At 32.0% G+C, this 22,744-nt stretch overlaps 1 protein-coding gene across 5 annotated transcripts in view; it reads right to left on the bottom strand.

The window, feature by feature from the left end:
• Positions 1-5,949: 5,949 nt before the first annotated feature.
• Positions 5,950-22,744, bottom strand: part of LOC120415830 (uncharacterized) — a 99,133-nt gene continuing 82,338 nt past the window's right edge. For 2 of the 5 annotated variants that reach the window (XM_039577460.2, XM_039577461.2), the window contains exons 8-9: positions 18,149-18,459; positions 5,987-7,681 (exon numbers count right to left, since the gene is read on the bottom strand). In XM_039577460.2, the coding sequence (XP_039433394.1) occupies positions 6,719-7,681; positions 18,149-18,459 (1,274 nt within the window). In that variant the 3' untranslated portion in view covers positions 5,987-6,718. Of the gene's footprint in view, positions 7,682-18,148; positions 18,460-22,744 lie in introns of all 5 variants that reach the window. The other 3 variants (XM_039577466.2, XM_039577464.2, XM_039577465.2) reach the window with 3 other exon arrangements.

The following is a 22,744-nucleotide window of genomic DNA, read 5'->3' as shown; positions in this document are numbered from 1 at the left end:
GCTGGATTACTACTTTTTTTTGCTGTGCATACAAACAGGGTATTTTTTTTAATCTGTATTTTTTAAGGAACTTACTGACTTTTTTACAACAACAAAAATCTGAAAATCAACATTATTTAAAATTTTCCGCTATGGCACTAAGAAAACCCTAATTTTATCAATTTCCTTTCTTTTCCGATTTTTTAAGTCCAAACGCTGGCTTTAAATGGTTATAAAGGGGCGTTCTTTTATTACGTAACGCAAAGTTGGGATATTTACCCCACCGATTTTTGAGTGTTTTTTACAGGGCTGTGGAGTCGGAGTCGGTGGAGTCGGCTCTTTTTGTGGACCTGGAGTCGGAGTCGGAGTCGTCAAAACTCTAATAGCTGGAGTCGGTGTCGGAGTCGGCAAAATTGTATGAGCTGGAGTCGGAGTCGTAAAATTCTGATAGACCCGGAGGCGGAGCTTGAGTCGGAGTTGTCAAAAAATTTAACATAATTTACGAACTTATTTATTGTTCAATATTTGATATAATTCAGGTTAATTCCCATTTTTTATATTTTAAATTTATTTATTGAATTGCGCGCACTGGGTTGACATTTATCAGATACTTAAAGTGTTGATCCTTAAATAATATCGTTGAACAAGTCTATTTTTTTAAATGCCTTAAATCGGGGTGATATAATTGATATAATTTAATTTATTTTTTCAAATATTAGAATTTTCTCATGATTTGTATGTTTGAAGTGTGTACTGGGCTGGATCACACAATGTCTTCTCAAATAAATTCAAAAAAGCTTTAAAAAATAGTTACTTTGAAAATTGATTATTTCAAAACCACCAATCAACCTTTGGTTGTAACTGCACACCAATTTCTCACTACTGAACTCAAATAAAATTACTGAAATCTGCACTACTGAAATTTTCAGTAATTGAAAACTTGCTGAAAAAAACAATTGAAAATTAGTGTAGGTAGCTTATTAACATAAAAAAAATGATATAAATTTAAAGTAGTTAAATAAAATGTTCCAATTTTCCAAACAACAAAATTAAAAATTACTCAGAAAAATTGTGCTGAAAATGCGTTTTTTTTATATTGAAAATACAGATTAGGTGTCGGAGTCGGAGTCGGAGCCGGAGTCAACAATTTGTGGAAAGCCGGAGTCGGAGTCGGCTTAACTCAGAAAGCCTGAGTCGGAGTCGGCGTCGGAGTCGCTTGAAATATGACCCGACTCCGCAGCCCTGGATTTTTAAGTTAATTTCAAAGTCAGCAGTTTTTAAGCTGCTTTAACGGAAAAAATATCCATTAGGATCACAAAAATATGTATTTCAATATGCGTTTCAAATGAAAAGTTTCAAAAAAGCAAACATAAAAATTTGAATTGTTTCAATAACCTTTTAAAAAAATCCAGAGCCGTTTTTTTAAACTGATCCACTAAAATGGATTTTTTTTAAACATTTCATCGGTTAGATTTTGTATGAAATGTCGGTGAAAATTTTGTTACAAGTGGGTAGGGGTCCAAAAATCTAAATATTTGCGTTACGTAATAAAAGAACGCTCCCTTATCAACTGACTGACTGACAATTTTGTTGATTTTTAACATTTCATCGAATAAAATCGCAGAAAAAAACATATCTATCAGGCTGCTGTTATGCAAATAATTTTCTATCTCCGTCAAACTTTTCACCGACATGGTTTTATGGAACTGATTTTGTTCAACCGCAATAGATTTCCTTTGAAAAAAAATCGTTAGTGTCAAACCTTCAAAAAATTATCACGATAAATACTTTTCTACCACAGTTTTTTGTGTGATTTGGTAGATTTTTGACAGTTCGATGCTAACGAATTATTTCAAGAAAATCTTCCACGGATTCAACGAAACAAGTTCAACATGCCAAAATTAGTGGTAATTTCAAATTTGATCGATAAAATGTTTCGAAAATTCCACCAATATCATATCTCAATTACTTTTTCAAAAGATCTTATCTGCATAGGAAACCCACACAACTAAAAAAGTAGTAATCCAGCTGCGTGTAAAAGGCCTGGGTGTAAAATAAATATTGCATTATTTTATGCAATTTTATGTGATTTTACACCCTGAAATATGTAGCCCATCAGTATGGGAAACCTACTTGACCGAAATGTCAAGCTGATATATGCGTTTTTCCTACCGAGTTTTCATCGGTCTGATGGCCGAGCGGGCTAAAGCGCCAGTCTCTACTGTAGGTGCTGGGTTTGAGTCCCGTCGGTTGCAACTTTTTTTGTGTTTGCAAAAATTGTACATGCAGTGTGTAATATTAAGTGTTTATTTTGACGAAGGTCAATTATTATCGGATTTTTTGCTGTGCATGACGATCGATTCACAGTAAAAATTGTGTAAATTCGGAAGGTGTTATTTTGGAAAGCTGAATATAACCTCTTTTATGATGACATTTTACCTCAATTTAGACTGAGAAGTGACATTACGCACAAAAAAGTGGTAAAATTTAAGATTTTCAGCTGTAAATCTACACTTTTTTCTGACAAAAAGGATGCACCACTTTTCAAACGTAATATTACTATGATTTTTCATAACATTTAAAAAGCCAACCAGATGAAATAAATCTACTCTGAAATTCAGCCTGATTCAAACGATATATTCCAAACAAAGAGACACTACACTGAAAAAAAATTAAAGTACTAAATTCCTAAATTCTAGGAATTTTGGCTCCTTTCCTTATTAAGTAATCCAAAAAACCCGATTACTAAATAAGGAAAAGAGGCAAAATTCCTAGAATAAAGGAATTTGGTACTATTTTTTATATCAGTGTAGGAGGGCGACGAAAGGATATTCGGCAATCCCTGCACACGAATGTTAGGGAGATATGACAAAAACAAGTTAGTTTCTTTTTTGTTTGTTTGCTCCGAATGCTTGCACAAGCGCATCAAGCACACTTGCGTTTCAGTCTCAGCCAGATTAGCTTCTTTATTATGTTCAGATATCCAATTCGATGTTTTTTTTGTCACATTGTTTCTGTATAATTCTGCGCGTTATTGTTTTATTACAGGCAAAATAATGAAACTATAATAAATATGTGGTTAAAAACTAGGTAAAATATCCTCTTTCTCTGTTGTTTTATTTTAGCTCACAGTGTACATGTGGTGAAATATAGTGTGTTGGTTGAAACTCGTGTAAAAAAATCGTGTGTGATTTGTGTTAAAAACCTATAACCTTACAAATTAATAGAAAATCAATAACTGTGCTCTTTCAATTATATATACGCTTGTATTTGTAGTAATGAATATATGTGTGTGTTTATTTGTGAAGCTTCGTATTGTTTTTTTTATCACTTGGAAACGAAACGAAAATCAGGGTTACAAAAAAATCACATCTAAGCAGTAAATCTCTTACAACACTAAGTAAACAATAAGGTCTATGAATGAGTGTGTTTGTGAAATGAGAGTGTGATCATCACTATGTAAATCAGTGCACGGTTAGAAGCAAAATCAGTTTCGTTTGTTTGCTTTGCTGAAATCTACCACCAACACATAATTGGGTTTTGCTCGGTTGACCTGCTTCCAGCACACATATTACGAGGAGTTGAGAATATTACAAAGTTACAGAATGAAATAATACGACGCGCGTGGAATGCATGGAATGTTGGGAGTACTTCTGTGAGGGTTGAGTTATTCGTTTGGCACTAACAGATTTTTTTTTATTTTGTTAGGATTAAGGTTTTATAGTCGAAAACGCCTCTGAAGAATTTCCTTTATTGTATGATTTTTTTATCCAAACATCAAAGTCAAAATAACATATTGTGTTATTTGCTGATATTTTTGTGTGTTTTTCTTCAAAGCGAGAAAACAATTATTTTTAAACTATGTAGGAATCAGCGATGGAATAATCATCATCAATAGAAAATCTTTTGACTTTCATCAAGAGAAAAAATCCGAAGGGAATCTAAAAAAAATCATCATCATTGATTATTCGGCGGAACATCTTTTTCACCACTACACTTGCAAGTGTAACGTCACAAGTCGAAAAATGACCTGGCACTTTTTGTAGATGGGCAATGTGTGTAAAGAAAGCAAAATAAATATTTGTAAGTGGTGCTAACAAGGAAATTCACAAAAAAATCATCAACAGATTGATTTTCTTGGAGAAGTTCGGGAGCGATTTTCATTTGCGTGATTTGCCTCCTCAAAATGATTTTTTTTTGCGATTATTCCATCCCTGGTAGGAGTTCAAAACCATTAAAATGCTTCGCTCTTTTACCAATATTTGTACCAACCTAAGCAAATTCATTAAGATACAAATTGAAAAAACCACAAAAACAAATTCAAAAATACTTAAAATTAAACTCAATCAATGAAAAAACAGTGTTATAACCAAAGAAGATAGTTTATAACTTACATAATGTTCACCGGTAATTAGTAATTAAGCAACTATCAATGTAGTCTACGTTTGTTTGGCGAATCAATAAATAGAAAAAAATTATTCAATATTTAATTTTTCATTTTTTAAGGAAACACTGAGAATTTTTGCTTAAAAGATGAATTTTAAGAGTCGCCAATATGAGGCTTTTTAAAAGAGGTTTTCAGACGAGGATTTGTTCAAAATACTCAAATTTCAAAAGAACAAAAACAAAAAAACTGGTTTGTGCACGAATCACTCAAATCTTAAATAAATCCAGATTTTGAAAATACTTTTTTTAATCTTTGTAAAAACTAAAAAAAAAATATTTTTTTTTTAAAATCACTTTGTGTATTTTTTCAATTCATCATTTTGTTAGAAAATTTGCTATATTTTGTATGCACATTGTCTTACATAGGCATTTCTAAAAATATATTTTCTTATTTTTTAAATTACAGTCCAGTCCAGGCTCAATTATCATAAGGTCATGGAAAATTTCACTTCGGATATTTAATCGAATCACGAACAAAAATATCTCTATATGTGTTTAATTTTCGATTGCTGAGCTCAAGTAGGTATGATCCCTAAACTACCCGTGAATCAAAATGTTTAAACATTAAATCCAAGATGGCTGCCAAAATGACGTTGATAAAATAATGGGGAAAAGCATTTGGTAATTTTATAGGAAATTAACCTTTCAAAATTCGGAGAGCGAATTTCATGTTAAAAGTAAGCAAATAAAAAACAACACAATCAAAACTTCGGATAATTGAGTCATGACTGTATTAAGAACCAAACTTAAAACTCGCTTTAAAAATCTTGTCAAATAGTTAATTATTGAGTATTGTCATACATTATCCCTTATAATGCATTCAAATTATTCTAAATTTGTATCATTTTTTGACATTCTTTATCAGAGCAATTCTCTACGAAATCGGTCTTTTTTCTTCAATTTTAATATTTGTATTTTTTAATCCGACTGAAACTTTTTTGGTGCCTTCGGTATTCCCAAAGAAGCCATTTTGCATCATTAGTTTGTTCATATAATTTTCCTTACAAATTTGGCAGCTGTCCATACAAAAATGATGTATGGAAATTCAAAAATCTGTATCTTTTGAAGGAATTTTTTGATCGATTTGGTGTCTTCGGCAAAGTTGTAGGTATGGATACGGACTACACTGGAAAAAAATAATACACGGTAAAAAAAATTTGGTGATTTTTTTATTCAACTTTTTATCACTAAAACTTGATTTTCAAAAAAACACTATTTTTATTTTTTTTATTTTTTGATATGTTTTAGAGGACATAAATTGCCAACTTTTCAGAAATTTCCAGGTTGTGCAAAAAATCTTTGACCGAGTTATGAATTTTTTAATCAATACTGATTTTTTCAAAAAATCGAAATTTTGGTCGCAAAAATGATTCAACTCCATTTTTCGATGTAAAATTGAATTTGCAATCAAAAAGTACTTTAGTGAAATTTTGATAAAGTGCACCGTTTTTAAGTTATAGCCATTTTTATGTAACTTTTTCAAAATAGTCCCAGTTTTTCATTTTTTTTTAAATTGGTGCCCATGTTTGCCTACCTTTGAAAAAAATATTTTTGAAAAGCTGAGAAAATTCTCTATATTTTGCTTTTTCGGGTTTTGTTGATACGACCCATAGTTGCTGAGATATTGCCATGCAAAGGTTAAAAAACAAGAAAATTGATGTTTTCTAAGTCTCACCCAAACAACCCACCATTTTCTAATGTCGATATCTCAGCAACTGTAGGTCCGATTTACAATGTTAAAATATGAAACATTCGTGAAATTTTCAGATCTTTTCGAAAAAAATATTTTCAAAAATTTAAAATCAAGACTAACATTTCAAATGGGCGTAATATTGAGTGTACACAACTTTGCCCAAGACACCAAATCGATCAGAAAATTCCATCAAAAGATACAGATTTTTGAATTTTCATGCATCATTTTTGTATGGACAGCTGCCAAATTTGTATGGAAAATTATATGGACAAACTAATGATGCAAAATGGCTTCTTTGGGCATACCGAAGGCACCAAAAAAGTTTCAGCCGGATTAAAAAATACAAAAATTAAAATTAAAGAAAAAAGACCGATTCCGTAGAGAACTGCTCAGTTTCTTTACGATTAATTTCATAAAATGTTTTAAAACTATTTTCAAGAATTAACTAACAAAATCAATTAAATAATATTTGAAAACTATAAAAATGTCTGCTGAAAGAAGGAATACGTTAAGTGGTGATTTCAAAATTTACAAATAGAAAAATCCTTAACCACACCAAACGAAAAACTCAACACTCTCAAAACCCAAACCATTGTCCTTCTAGAACAGAAAATCCAACACGGTAAACACCAAAATGGACAGATTGCTCTGCCGGGACGTATTGTTCCCGACCGAACTCGCGTTCCTCGACTGACTACGACTCAACGTCGTCTGGTTTATGCTGTTACTAGCAACCCTAGTGGCGACCGCACTTGCATTGTTGGCAACACTAGCAGCCGTCACAACGTCACGGTCAGCTTTGGCATTCTGGTGGTTATGTTCCGTTCCGACGGTCGTCGTCGTCGGCGGCGTGGACGTGACCACCGGTGGCTTCGCGACTGGTTCCGCCGGCCGACTGCAGTTGACGATCGACATGGACGCGTTTGACATGACCTGATCGTACGAGTGACGTCGCTGACGGATCATTCGACGACGCCGCCGCCGGCGATTCTCCGCACGCTGGTCAAAGTGGTGCGCCTGGATGACGGCAAAGTCGTGCTCGTCTTCGTCGTCTTGAAGATCGTCAACGACGCCCTCGTCGTCATCGTCTTCGTCTGCGTCCGGTCGATCCGGCGCGATGATCTCGATCGAGTCGCAGTGCTCGAAGAACCAGCCCGGGTCGCCGGGTGTCCCCGCCGTGGCCGCCGCCGACGACTGCCGGAACGTGGTGCGCTTGTTATGCAGTGGGTGATGATGATGATGGTGATGGTGGTGTCGCAGATGATGATGATGATGATTAGTGGCAAGATGGTTAACATCAACAACAACAATATCATTCAAATGCTCGTCAACGCTCTGGCAATAGGTACCGATAATTCCGTGATGGCCGTGGTGCCCATGGTGGCCTCCTGGTCCTACTCCAGCGCCGCCGCCTCCTCCTCCTCCGCCGGGACCTCCTAGCAGACTGCCCGGAATGGGCGTCGACGTGATCATGCCCGGGTTGTACAGTTCCAGCGAGCCTCGCGCCCCCAGGAACCACTCGGACCGGGTTCGCATCCGGGCCGCTTGCCGCTCGTGGACCTGCTTCAGAGTGCGTTCGGATTTTGGATCGAATGTATTTTTTTCGTTTGAGAGGGCACGAAGGGAAACAGAGATAGAGAAAAGAAAACGGGAGGACAAATGTTTGAGATTCGTGTGCGGACCCTCGGTGGAAGTGATTGAGATTGGACACAACTCTACAACTACGAGTGTGGTTGAGGGGAACCGTATTCTATTCTACTGGAACAAATTATAAACCGACGGTCCCTGGGCTCGGATTAGGGCTACACACTACTGAAACTAAATGGGTTAGGAGGCCAATCCAATGATACTGTTACTAAAAAACGAATTAAATTGTACAATTTTCCCTTGAGTTCCCTCGTTAGTACACCATCGATACTTATAAATAGGTTTCGGAATATTTTCAGAATTGCAGTGTGTCCAGTTTGATTGGATTGTTTTGTGGTTGTAAAACTGTTCAATTATCGTAACACGTGCTTTGCGTATCCCAGTTCTTTTGAATTTCCAAAAGCCATCCAACTCCGAGCAAAACATATTTCGTCGCCGTCGTGCTAACTTGTCGCACGTGCATTTTGGGACAAATTGAGTTAAGAACGCCAATGTCTCACCATTTTACCTTCACAGATCCCCAAAATTCGATTCCAATCGTGAGATATTCAATAAAAACCGAAAATACTCCGTGCATTGTTGTCGCTCTTCATATGAAAGAAGTTTCAATGTAAGTGCGTCAAATGACCAAAGCGATTTAAGGTCTGAACGCGTTTGACGCACGTACAAGTTAGACTACCGTAAACAATTGTAATTATAACTCGGGACTCCAGCAACCAACTTTAACCAAACTTCGGGACAATGCAAAGAATGGGTCAGCCAAACAAAACGTGTTTGTTATTGGTTACATTGCGTGCTCTAGTTTTTGTTTATTCAAGGTCAAACATTAAAACGCGCTTTTCTCGGAACGCCAAAACGGCGGGTGCGACAAGATAGCACGACGACGTCGATTTGGAGAGATACGGTAGAAAATTTAACTGTTCCTCTTAAAAAAATTGGAGTATCGTAAGCTTCTGGTTTTGAATTTCTCAAACTTAAAAATTCAAAATTAATAACATTTCAAAAATTCCTGAAACTTTATAAAATTTTAATAATTAAAAAAAAAACTAAAATTTTTCAAAATGTGTAAAATTATGAAAGTTTTAAATTTTCTAAAATTTTCAATATTCATTGGAATCAATTTTTAAAATACAAAAAAAAACAGATCAAAGAATCTAAAATTAGAATCTAAAATTAGTTTTAGCTTATTAAAAATAAGGATAAATTTTAAAATTTAAGAAACAAAATCTAAAATGTTTGCTGCCATATATATATACAGCAATTCCATTTCAAAAGAGCCTAAACCGAAAAAAAAGTTCTCCGATCGGGCTCAAATTTTTTCTGGGGGTTCCTTGGCCAAAATAATTAGACCCGTATTTTTTTGTTTGGCCATTAGGGTGACCTACATCGTGCTAGGGTGGTTCGAAAAATGGCAATTTTTGTCATTTTTCGCAAAAACCTCTATTTTCAAAAAATCATATCTCCGCGCCATTTCATCCGATTTTCGCTGTCTTAGGCGCAAAAGAAAGATGATGAGTTAAGCTATTTGGGAAAAATAGTAAGAAGTTTCGAAAATCTAGCTTAACATTTGAAAAAGTCGCATGAAAACTTAAAATGCCGTTTTGACCGTGTCTGGACCAAAGAGCCTATGTCTGAAAATATTTTTATCGGATTCCTCGGAAAATTTCACATAACATATAAAAAAATTGGTGATGTCGAACCGTACGTTTCCAAGATATGATTTTTTGAAAATAAAAACTGAGTTTTTCGACGCGCCACGCGCAAAAACAGGAAAATGACGAAATCGGCAAAAAATCATCTTTTTTCACTAAAACTGCGATAACTTAAAAATTTCAGCGATGACCTATACATGTCTGGGTACCAAAAGTTGCGTCTTTCAATTACAAAAATTTTGATACCCAGACATGTATAGGTCATCGCTGAAATTTTTAAGTTATCGCAGTTTTAGTGAAAAAAGATGATTTTTTGCCGATTTCGTCATTTTCCTGTTTTTGCGCGTGGCGCGTCGAAAAACTCAGTTTTTATTTTCAAAAAATCATATCTTGGAAACGTACGGTTCGACATCACCAATTTTTTTATATGTTATGTGAAATTTTCCGAGGAATCCGATAAAAATATTTTCAGACATAGGCTCTTTGGTCCAGACACGGTCAAAACGCCATTTTAAGTTTTCATGCGACTTTTTCAAATGTTAAGCTAGATTTTCGAAACTTCTTACTATTTTTCCCAAATAGCCAAACTCATTATCTTTCTTTTGCGTCTAAGACAGCAAAAATCGGATGAAATGGCGCGGAGATATGATTTTTTGAAAAAAGAGGTTTTTGCGAAAAATGACAAAAATTGCCATTTTTCGAACCACCCTAGCACGATGTAGGTCACCCTAATGGCCAAACAAAAAAATACGGGTCTAATTATTTTGGCCAAGGAACCCCCAGAAAAAATTTGAGCCCGATCGGAGAACTTTTTTTTCGGTTTAGGCTCTTTTGAAATGGAATTGCTGTATATATATTTTTGCTTGAATAGAATTGAAATTACTACTTTTTAAATTACGAATTTATTTTGGAGATCTGCAAAAAAAGTTTTTTTTAAATGCTTAGTTCTGAAGAATTTTGAGTTTCAATTTGTTGTGATTTTAAAATATTTGATTTTCAAATTTTGGATTATTTTCAAATAATTTTTTAAAGTTTTTTTTTTGTTTTATATGCTCAGATTCATTTTTTTCATGATTTGAACTACAACATTTCGAAATATTAAATTTCAGAATTTTGATGATTCTATTTTAATTTTTATATCAGAACTGATTTGAGACTACTTAAGAAATATTTTTTTTTTTTTTAATAATTTATCAAATTATTTTGGAGCGTTGAAGAGTTTCAATTTTTCAAATACTAAATTCAGAAGAAATTGTTTTTTTTTTTTTTAATTTTTTCAAGATACTGAAATAATTAAATTTCAAAATTTTGATGATTCAATTTGTTTTACAAAAAAATAAATTGAAACAATTTTTTAAATATTGTTCAAAAAATATTTATTTTGAAGCTCTAAAAAGTTTTTTTTAAATACTTAATTCAGAAGAAATTCTATTTTTAATTTGTTCAAGTTTTAATTTCAGGATGGCAATACTTAATGATTTCAGAATTTTGGTTTTATTTTTCAATTTGGTTTGAATTTCAATATTTATTATGGAACTTATAAATTTATTAGAGATAAATTAATATAAATTTATTTAGAGATTTCAAATTTGTAAATTCCTAAAGATTTTCTAAATTCCTGAATTTTTTGAATTCAATATTTGTTTTATTTTTTTTACTTTATGAGTTTAAGATACAAAAGTTTGATTGTTTGATTTTGAAATATTTTAACATTTATATAATAAGTTAAATTTATTTATTTCAATTGATCTTTTATGAAAATAATTTCTAAGCTCTGGAGAGTTGTATGGATATTGGATGTTTTAGCTGAAGAATTTCTAAATTTATGAACTTTTAAATTGTTTTTTTTTTTTTTGTTAGATTTTATGTCTTTAAGATTTTCAATTGAATTTCAAAATTTAAAAAATGTTAGTTCTCTAAATTTGAATGATTCAGTGTTTTTTTTTTTCAATCCCGAGTTTGAACTATAAAACATTCGAATTTTAGAGTAAAGGAGCTTTGAAATTTTTGGATTCTTTAAAATTTGATTCCAGGATTTTTTAATTTTCAGAATGTATGATTTAAAAAAAACTTAAAAATAAAATTTAAGAATTTCTTGAATTTACTTTTGTTGTGTTGAAAAAATCCTGAACTTTTGAACTTAAATTTATTTTTTAAATGTTTGTTAGTTTTGGTTATAGAAAAATTTTTTTTTTAAAGAATTAAGATTAATTTTTCCCAATTTTTCAATGTCACAGAGTTTAAAAAATTTTAAATCAGGGTATTTAGCAATTTTTGATTTTGATTTATGAATCCAGTTTTAAAATGGAATTATAAAATATTAGAATTTTTTAAATAAAAAAACTTGAATTTTTTGAATTCTTGAACGGTTTAGTTTTTAAAATCTAGCATTAACCTAACTATAGTTTTTTTATTTTAATAATTTCTTCTTTTTTAAATACTATGCGCAGATAGGCTACTACAAATTATATTTCAACTATTTTAATTTTATTATTCATTTGTTTTGACATGTATAGGTCATCGCTGAAATTTTTAAGTTATCGCAGTTTTAGTGAAAAAAGATGATTTTTTGCCGATTTCGTCATTTTCCTGTTTTTGCGCGTGGCGCGTCGAAAAACTCAGTTTTTATTTTCAAAAAATCATATCTTGGAAACGTACGGTTCGACATCACCAATTTTTTTATATGTTATGTGAAATTTTCCGAGGAATCCGATAAAAATATTTTCAGACATAGGCTCTTTGGTCCAGACACGGTCAAAACGCCATTTTAAGTTTTCATGCGACTTTTTCAAATGTTAAGCTAGATTTTCGAAACTTCTTACTATTTTTCCCAAATAGCCAAACTCATTATCTTTCTTTTGCGTCTAAGACAGCAAAAATCGGATGAAATGGCGCGGAGATATGATTTTTTGAAAAAAGAGGTTTTTGCGAAAAATGACAAAAATTGCCATTTTTCGAACCACCCTAGCACGATGTAGGTCACCCTAATGGCCAAACAAAAAAATACGGGTCTAATTATTTTGGCCAAGGAACCCCCAGAAAAAATTTGAGCCCGATCGGAGAACTTTTTTTTCGGTTTAGGCTCTTTTGAAATGGAATTGCTGTATATATATTTTTGCTTGAATAGAATTGAAATTACTACTTTTTAAATTACGAATTTATTTTGGAGATCTGCAAAAAAAGTTTTTTTTAAATGCTTAGTTCTGAAGAATTTTGAGTTTCAATTTGTTGTGATTTTAAAATATTTGATTTTCAAATTTTGGATTATTTTCAAATAATTTTTTAAAGTTTTTTTTTTTTGTTTTATATGCTCAGATTCATTTTTTTCATGATTTGAACTACAACATTTCGAAATATTAAATTTCAGAATTTTGATGATTCTATTTTAATTTTTATATCAGAACTGATTTGAGACTACTTAAGAAATATTTTTTTTTTTAATAATTTATCAAATTATTTTGGAGCGTTGAAGAGTTTCAATTTTTCAAATACTAAATTCAGAAGAAATTGTTTTTTTTTTTTAAATTTTTTCAAGATACTGAAATAATTAAATTTCAAAATTTTGATGATTCAATTTGTTTTACAAAAAAATAAATTGAAACAATTTTTTAAATATTGTTCAAAAAATATTTATTTTGAAGCTCTAAAAAGTTTTTTTTAAATACTTAATTCAGAAGAAATTCTATTTTTAATTTGTTCAAGTTTTAATTTCAGGATGGCAATACTTAATGATTTCAGAATTTTGGTTTTATTTTTCAATTTGGTTTGAATTTCAATATTTATTATGGAACTTATAAATTTATTAGAGATAAATTAATATAAATTTATTTAGAGATTTCAAATTTGTAAATTCCTAAAGATTTTCTAAATTCCTGAATTTTTTGAATTCAATATTTGTTTTATTTTTTTTACTTTATGAGTTTAAGATACAAAAGTTTGATTGTTTGATTTTGAAATATTTTAACATTTATATAATAAGTTAAATTTATTTATTTCAATTGATCTTTTATGAAAATAATTTCTAAGCTCTGGAGAGTTGTATGGATATTGGATGTTTTAGCTGAAGAATTTCTAAATTTATGAACTTTTAAATTGTTTTTTTTTTTTTGTTAGATTTTATGTCTTTAAGATTTTCAATTGAATTTCAAAATTTAAAAAATGTTAGTTCTCTAAATTTGAATGATTCAGTGTTTTTTTTTTCAATCCCGAGTTTGAACTATAAAACATTCGAATTTTAGAGTAAAGGAGCTTTGAAATTTTTGGATTCTTTAAAATTTGATTCCAGGATTTTTTAATTTTCAGAATGTATGATTTAAAAAAAAACTTAAAAATAAAATTTAAGAATTTCTTGAATTTACTTTTGTTGTGTTGAAAAAATCCTGAACTTTTGAACTTAAATTTATTTTTTAAATGTTTGTTAGTTTTGGTTATAGAAAAAATTTTTTTTTAAAGAATTAAGATTAATTTTTCCCAATTTTTCAATGTCACAGAGTTTAAAAAATTTTAAATCAGGGTATTTAGCAATTTTTGATTTTGATTTATGAATCCAGTTTTAAAATGGAATTATAAAATATTAGAATTTTTTAAATAAAAAAACTTGAATTTTTTGAATTCTTGAACGGTTTAGTTTTTAAAATCTAGCATTAACCTAACTATAGTTTTTTTATTTTAATAATTTCTTCTTTTTTAAATACTATGCGCAGATAGGCTACTACAAATTATATTTCAACTATTTTAATTTTATTATTCATTTGTTTTGACATGTATAGGTCATCGCTGAAATTTTTAAGTTATCGCAGTTTTAGTGAAAAAAGATGATTTTTTGCCGATTTCGTCATTTTCCTGTTTTTGCGCGTGGCGCGTCGAAAAACTCAGTTTTTATTTTCAAAAAATCATATCTTGGAAACGTACGGTTCGACATCACCAATTTTTTTATATGTTATGTGAAATTTTCCGAGGAATCCGATAAAAATATTTTCAGACATAGGCTCTTTGGTCCAGACACGGTCAAAACGCCATTTTAAGTTTTCATGCGACTTTTTCAAATGTTAAGCTAGATTTTCGAAACTTCTTACTATTTTTCCCAAATAGCCAAACTCATTATCTTTCTTTTGCGTCTAAGACAGCAAAAATCGGATGAAATGGCGCGGAGATATGATTTTTTGAAAAAAGAGGTTTTTGCGAAAAATGACAAAAATTGCCATTTTTCGAACCACCCTAGCACGATGTAGGTCACCCTAATGGCCAAACAAAAAAATACGGGTCTAATTATTTTGGCCAAGGAACCCCCAGAAAAAATTTGAGCCCGATCGGAGAACTTTTTTTTCGGTTTAGGCTCTTTTGAAATGGAATTGCTGTATATATATTTTTGCTTGAATAGAATTGAAATTACTACTTTTTAAATTACGAATTTATTTTGGAGATCTGCAAAAAAAGTTTTTTTTAAATGCTTAGTTCTGAAGAATTTTGAGTTTCAATTTGTTGTGATTTTAAAATATTTGATTTTCAAATTTTGGATTATTTTCAAATAATTTTTTAAAGTTTTTTTTTTTTGTTTTATATGCTCAGATTCATTTTTTTCATGATTTGAACTACAACATTTCGAAATATTAAATTTCAGAATTTTGATGATTCTATTTTAATTTTTATATCAGAACTGATTTGAGACTACTTAAGAAATATTTTTTTTTTTAATAATTTATCAAATTATTTTGGAGCGTTGAAGAGTTTCAATTTTTCAAATACTAAATTCAGAAGAAATTGTTTTTTTTTTTAAATTTTTTCAAGATACTGAAATAATTAAATTTCAAAATTTTGATGATTCAATTTGTTTTACAAAAAAATAAATTGAAACAATTTTTTAAATATTGTTCAAAAAATATTTATTTTGAAGCTCTAAAAAGTTTTTTTTAAATACTTAATTCAGAAGAAATTCTATTTTTAATTTGTTCAAGTTTTAATTTCAGGATGGCAATACTTAATGATTTCAGAATTTTGGTTTTATTTTTCAATTTGGTTTGAATTTCAATATTTATTATGGAACTTATAAATTTATTAGAGATAAATTAATATAAATTTATTTAGAGATTTCAAATTTGTAAATTCCTAAAGATTTTCTAAATTCCTGAATTTTTTGAATTCAATATTTGTTTTATTTTTTTTACTTTATGAGTTTAAGATACAAAAGTTTGATTGTTTGATTTTGAAATATTTTAACATTTATATAATAAGTTAAATTTATTTATTTCAATTGATCTTTTATGAAAATAATTTCTAAGCTCTGGAGAGTTGTATGGATATTGGATGTTTTAGCTGAAGAATTTCTAAATTTATGAACTTTTAAATTGTTTTTTTTTTTTTTGTTAGATTTTATGTCTTTAAGATTTTCAATTGAATTTCAAAATTTAAAAAATGTTAGTTCTCTAAATTTGAATGATTCAGTGTTTTTTTTTTTCAATCCCGAGTTTGAACTATAAAACATTCGAATTTTAGAGTAAAGGAGCTTTGAAATTTTTGGATTCTTTAAAATTTGATTCCAGGATTTTTTAATTTTCAGAATGTATGATTTAAAAAAAAACTTAAAAATAAAATTTAAGAATTTCTTGAATTTACTTTTGTTGTGTTGAAAAAATCCTGAACTTTTGAACTTAAATTTATTTTTTAAATGTTTGTTAGTTTTGGTTATAGAAAAAAATTTTTTTTAAAGAATTAAGATTAATTTTTCCCAATTTTTCAATGTCACAGAGTTTAAAAAATTTTAAATCAGGGTATTTAGCAATTTTTGATTTTGATTTATGAATCCAGTTTTAAAATGGAATTATAAAATATTAGAATTTTTTAAATAAAAAAACTTGAATTTTTTGAATTCTTGAACGGTTTAGTTTTTAAAATCTAGCATTAACCTAACTATAGTTTTTTTATTTTAATAATTTCTTCTTTTTTAAATACTATGCGCAGATAGGCTACTACAAATTATATTTCAACTATTTTAATTTTATTATTCATTTGTTTTTTTTTTATACAGTCCAGACTTGATTATCCGAAGGACTTGAAAAAATCACTTAGGATAATCAAATCTGCAGATTATCGAGTCTAATTAAATTTCATATTTTTTAAATTCACAATTGGGCCATTGCAAATTTAATTTCAAGTTTTTGCCCTCCTACCCCTTCGAAACATTTTCAATAGTGGCCAAAAAAATAATTATAGCTTCAAAAAATTAATGTTAATTGGAATACTTTATAAAATTTATTGTCCACTTTGCTAAACATTTATTATGCAACTTTAATCAGAAAAAGACGTTTTATTTTTTTACAATTTCTGAATTCTGGAACCACAGATCGAAAGAAATTAAAAATATTCTCACAAATTCATTGATATTTTGCAAATTTGAGACGGTATATATGTAGTGATTTATAAAGCATTTAGTGATTGTTTTTGCTTCACAATTTAAAAAAATATGGCTTGAAATTTTAAATTTATGATTTTTCAAAATGGTCTTGTCTTTGAACATCAATTAAATATTCAAAAATTATTTTTAAAAAACGAAAAAATATTGGCAAGATGACAATTTTAGAGTACAAGGCATACCACTTCGTTCGCCCTTTGATATTCTGCTTGCGGTCGCTCACATACGAACAGATGAGCGCATCGAAAAGTCACTCACACATTCATTTGGCTCTCACCAGGAATACATTCGCGCAGAACCGCACGAGCAAGCAAGAGAGAGGTTGAGAGAGAAATAAAGAGAGAATGTGTCTACGTGAGCAGTCTGAGTGTCGAGCTTGGTTTCGTTCGTTTCAACTTCGTGTGCGTTCACTGACGGTCGCTACGAAATTCAAGTTAACAACCACAAAACAATCTCAACTACACACTAATAACAAAAAAGTAAGCCGGTGTCAATCCTAAAAGCCAAAATGACGATAACAGTAACAAAAAAAAATACAACACAGTGCACAAATTGGCATTATTTGGTTTATGTTTCACAACATCGATTAAGCCTTTATTGGTACATAATAGAACAGAAAAAATAGTAGCATTAGTGTGGTAAATCCGCTGAAAATACAAATATTATTTCGATTTTGACGACATTCTACAATGAGATACTGCTGCTGAGATACTTTCCCGTGTTTTGATTTTGTTTTCTCTACTATCCTTTTCTATTGTTTACGAATATCCCAACGATTTTTCTTCCTTCTTCCTGAGGTGATGCATTTTTTTTCTGTGTGTGTGTAATAATACTCTTCCCAAGTTGAGTACGCGCGAAACAAAAACTATTCTACCAGTAGTAGTGCGAATGGTTAAAGTTCTACAAACTAAGTCGCTGAAATAAAATTCGTTTGATGGATCCTTCTACAAGCTAGTTCGACTAAAGTTGTGTAAGTGGTGTGTATGTTTTCACGTGTGTGTGTGTCAGAAAAAGTAAAATAAGTAAGATAAAACTAGCAAGCTCGTAACTAATAATACGCAAAGCCCCACAGCAAGGTGAGTTTGTGTGTGTGATTGGTTCGTTTCTTTCGATCGTTTTGGGTGCAAATTAATTTAAGAATTAAGAACACTTTGGGTTAGCAGCTGAAGCGTTTGATTTTAGTGGTACAAACTCCCCCAATTTAGCGTGTAACGGCGTGATTCTATTGTGTATTAGAGAGAAGGTAACCCAAATTGTTTAGGTGTGTGTTTTTGAGTGTAAAGAAGGTACTCCGTGTTCAGTCGTTCAGTACATGACCCTCACCTGAGGTAGGTAGGACAGGCTCTTGGTGCTCTCGGCGTACCGGTTGACCGCCCGCAGCTCGTCCAGCGTCATGTGGTGCTGCGAGCCGGACCGCGTCGTCGTCGACGAGCTCGAGTGGGACGAGCCGGAACAGCTGGACTTGCCGCCGACGCCCTGGAAGATGCCGGGCCCTTCCAGCGAGACCGAGAGCCGGGCGCAGGACTCGAGCAGCGAGTGCTCTGGAATGATGCCGAGGGAGATGGCCGAGTTGCCGACGTTGGGGCCGCCGGTCGTCAGCAGGGCCGGCGTCGAGTGCGATTCCTCCTGGGCGACTGCGTTGCGTTGAGGTTGATGGTGATGATGGACAAACACATAATGGTGGCGATTGGAGGTTAGACGGCGACAATGGGAGATCAGAGATTTGGAAGATTTTTAAAATGGGGGAGACAAAGAAAGGATCATGATTAGAGCAATTTGTCCCGATTGTCACACAAAAAGCAAAAATTGCTCACAAATACTACCTTAAAATTCTAGAATCTAATCGTGTTTGTGCTGAGCTTATACGAATATCACACAAGTATTTACAAAATAATAAACAGCAATTCATTACATTCTCGCAGATCATTTTTTTGCTGTTTTTTAGCCAATTGTTACTTGGCCCATCCATTCCTAATGTCCAAAGAAGCCATTTTGCATCATTGATTTACTCATGTACGCCTTCATACAAAAGTGCTCCAAAAATATTAGAAATTCCGAATTTTGAGAAACTTTTTCTAGTACACAGTAGAGTGGAACAAATTTGACCGATCATTTCAAGTCTGAATGTAATGGATTTCATAACAAATTTCACTCAGTGTGTGTTTTTTGGAATTGCAAAAAATGTTGTATGGAACTCGTTGCAAAACTTGATTTTTTCAGCACTCTTCGTATTTATCCAACTCGGTGAACCTCGTTGGATAAAAGTACGACTCGTGCTGAAAAAATCCTCTTTTTGCAACTTGTTGCATAAACTACTATTAATAATTGTGCAGTTTAAAACTTTCAAAGGCTTTGCGCTTTTCGATAAATTAAATTTCAGCTTTTTTAATAAAATTGAAAGCTGGTTATAAAACAGGTATAATAAGCTATAAAAAAATTTTTGTATGGATTTTGTGGTTTATTTTGTAATTCTGAAACAAACAAACGTGAACCACCCTAATTTCAACAAAGTTCCTACGAATAAAATTGCCTTTATTAATTAACAACATCTTTCCCGAAGACACTAAAATTCCAAAATAGTACAATTAAAAACAATGATCTTAAATTTGCGATCTTGATCCCAACTTAGTAACAGTTAGGGGTTTAAGTAGGTCATAAAGCTAATTTAGGCTGTCACGAATCAGTGTCTTGCGAACCTTCGTGGTGAACGGACACTAGAGCTGCGGTATTTTTTACTACCTAAGCTCAGAGTTATTTCAAAACAAAATTCACAGTCTTTTTAAAGACTACCTGAGTTATTTTCTAAAATTCTAAACAGTCTTTTCAAGACTAACCCCACCTGAAATTTTGTTGTATTTTACAAACGAAGCCATCTTTTTAAGAGAACTTTGCTTGCAAAATGCGTCAAAACAAAGGTAAACGCAAATCTTCTGAAGATTTGGTCGTTACGTCGGTGAAGCGTTTGAACGCTAAACCGGCTAACGGAAACAGAAAAAGAAAACAGCCTTTTCTGAGGTCTGATTCTGATTCTGAATGTGAGGTCAATCCTCCAATTCCATTGACAAACAGTTTCGGTGTTTTATCCGAAACTGATGACAAGGAACCTTCTCCTCGTACTGAGCCTTCTGCCGTCGAGAAACGAGTAAAGGCTCCGCCAATTGTAGTGACTTCCGTCTCCGATTTGGCCAGCTTTCGAACGCAACTGAAGAATTGCAAGGAAACTTGCAATTTGAAAGTTTCGTTCCAGCTTGGTCGAAGAGGAGAATGTCGCTTGTTGACGGAATTTTTACAAGATCACCAAACTTTTGTTGGTTATTTGAAAAACCACAAACACAATTTCTACACGTATGAGACCAAGAATGCTCGGCCATTCAAGGCGGTCTTGAAAGGTCTCTCCAACGACTTGTCGGTGGATGAGATCAAAAACGAACTTAAGGTGTTGCTTGGCTTTGCCCCATCCCAAGTAATACCGATGAAGAAAAAATCAAACGGGAATATTTCTCGCTTTGGTTTGACTTCACAATTTTATCTGATTCATTTCAACAGAAATGAAATCAACAATTTGAAACTTTTGGACAAAGTTCAGTTTTTGTTCCATGTACGGGTAAAGTGGGAGCATTTTAAGAAACATGGCGGTAATGGTCAGAATCTGACCCAGTGCCGGCGTTGCCAGGCATTCGGTCATGGTACTGATCATTGCGCCATGGTTCCAAAATGCATGGTTTGCGGGGATTCTTCTCACGACAAGGACAATTGTCCCGTGAAAGAAGTCACCCAATTTAAATGTGCAAATTGTGGTGGAAATCACAAATCAAATTTCTGGGATTGCCCCATCAGAAAAAAGGTTTTGGATTCTCGTGCTAAGCATCAGCCGAAATCCAAACCGAAATTTTCTCAAAGTCAGGTTGTACCTGCATCTTTAAATCAAACGTTCGTGCTGTCTCACTCGAACAATTCTAGAAATACCCCTACCGTGGAAAAGTTAGGTAACAACAATGGCATTTCTTATGCTAACGTCGTTTCGGGTTCGGGTTCATCCACGAATTTTAAATCCTCTACCAATCTTTCTGAAATTGGGCAGGTACCTCAAATCTCATTTGAAAAATTTTCTGCTGGCAACGCTTTGGGATCTTCTGATCTTGGCGATGTTACGTTTGAAAAAATGACTTTTTTGCAAAACTCACTGTTTGGTTTGATTCAAACAATGAGTAATGCTACATCCATGATGGAAGCAATCCAGATTGGATTAAAATTTGCGAATGATGTTGTTCTTACCCTGAAGTTTAATCATGGATCTAAGTAATTCCATCAATATTATGAATTTTAATGCTCGCTCTTTAAAAGCGAAAGAAAATGAATTTTTCAACTTTTTACGAGTTCATAACGTGCATGTTGCTGTTATAACCGAAACATTTTTAAAAACTGGCATTTATTTGAAAAGTGATCCAGATTATAAAGTTATAACTAATAACCGAATGAATCGAAATGGCGGTGGAGTTGCAATAGTTATCCACCGTAGTATGACTTATAGCACTTTACGTGACTTTAAGTTAAAAGTTATTGAAAGTTTGGGCATTGAACTTGAAACTTCTTTTGGGAAAATTATGATTGCAGCTGCATATTTGCCTTTCCAGTGCACTGGGGAAAATAAAAATTATTTCAAAGGGGATTTGAATAAACTTACTCGGCATAGATCTCGATTTTTGATCATCGGTGATTTTAATGCCAAACACCAATCTTGGAATAATTCAAAAGTAAATTCCAATGGTAAAATTCTGTTCAGAGATTGCACTTCTGGTATTTATTCGGTTTTATACCCGAATGGGCCAACTTGCTTTTCTTCTGTTAGAAATCCATCAACAATTGATTTGGTGTTGACAAATCAAAGTCAGTATTGTGGTCCTTTAGTGACTCATGCTGATTTTGATTCTGATCATCTTCCAGTAACTTTTTCACTTTCTCATGAAGCAGTTACCAGACCCAATAGTTCTGTGTTTAATTACCACAAAGCTAATTGGGACAGGTATCAGCATCATATTGAGAATAATTTAAATCATGATTTTGTTTTAGAAACCAAAGCTGATATTGATTCAGCCTTGGAATCTTTAACTAATGCAATTTTGGATGCTAGGAATATTGCTATTCCTAAAGTCCAAGTCAAATTTGATTCTCCCATTATTGATGACGATCTTCAGCTTCTGATTCGTCTGAAAAATGTTCGCCGAAGACAGTATCAACGTTCTCGTGATCCTGCACTGAAGCGAATTCAAAAAGATTTGCAAAAGGTTATTGACCACAGATTCACTCTCCTGCGAAATGAAAAGTTCGCAAGAGATGTCGAACAAATTAAACCTTATTCCAAACCTTTTTGGAAACTTTCAAAGGTTCTTAAGAAACCTCAAAAACCCATCCCTTCTTTAAAAGATGGTGATAATATTCTATTAACTAATGGGGAAAAAGCTCAAAAACTTGCTCAGCAGTTTGAGAGTGCTCATAATTTCAACTTGAATGTTTTGAGTCCTATTGAAAATCAAATTTCAATAGAATTTCAGAATATTGTTGAACAAGAATTTTCATCAGATGAAGTTTTTAATACGGATCTGAATGAAATAAAATCTATTATCAAAAAATTTAAAAATATGAAAGCCCCTGGTGAGGATGGCATTTTTTACATTTTAATTAAAAAATTACCAGAAGCAACTTTAAGTTGCTTGGTCAAAATTTTCAACAAATGTTTTGATTTGGCATATTTTCCCAGTAGTTGGAAAAATGCCAAAGTAATTCCGATTTTGAAACCGGATAAAAATCCTGCTGAAGCCTCAAGCTATCGGCCCATTAGTTTGCTTTCATCTATTAGTAAATTATTCGAAAGAATAATTCTTAATAGAATGATGACGCACATTAATGAAAATTCAATTT

This window comes from Culex pipiens, chromosome 2, assembly GCF_016801865.2.
Source record: "Culex pipiens pallens isolate TS chromosome 2, TS_CPP_V2, whole genome shotgun sequence".
Taxonomy (NCBI): Eukaryota; Metazoa; Arthropoda; class Insecta; order Diptera; family Culicidae; genus Culex; species Culex pipiens.
This window is presented reverse-complemented; position numbering and strand designations above follow the sequence as displayed.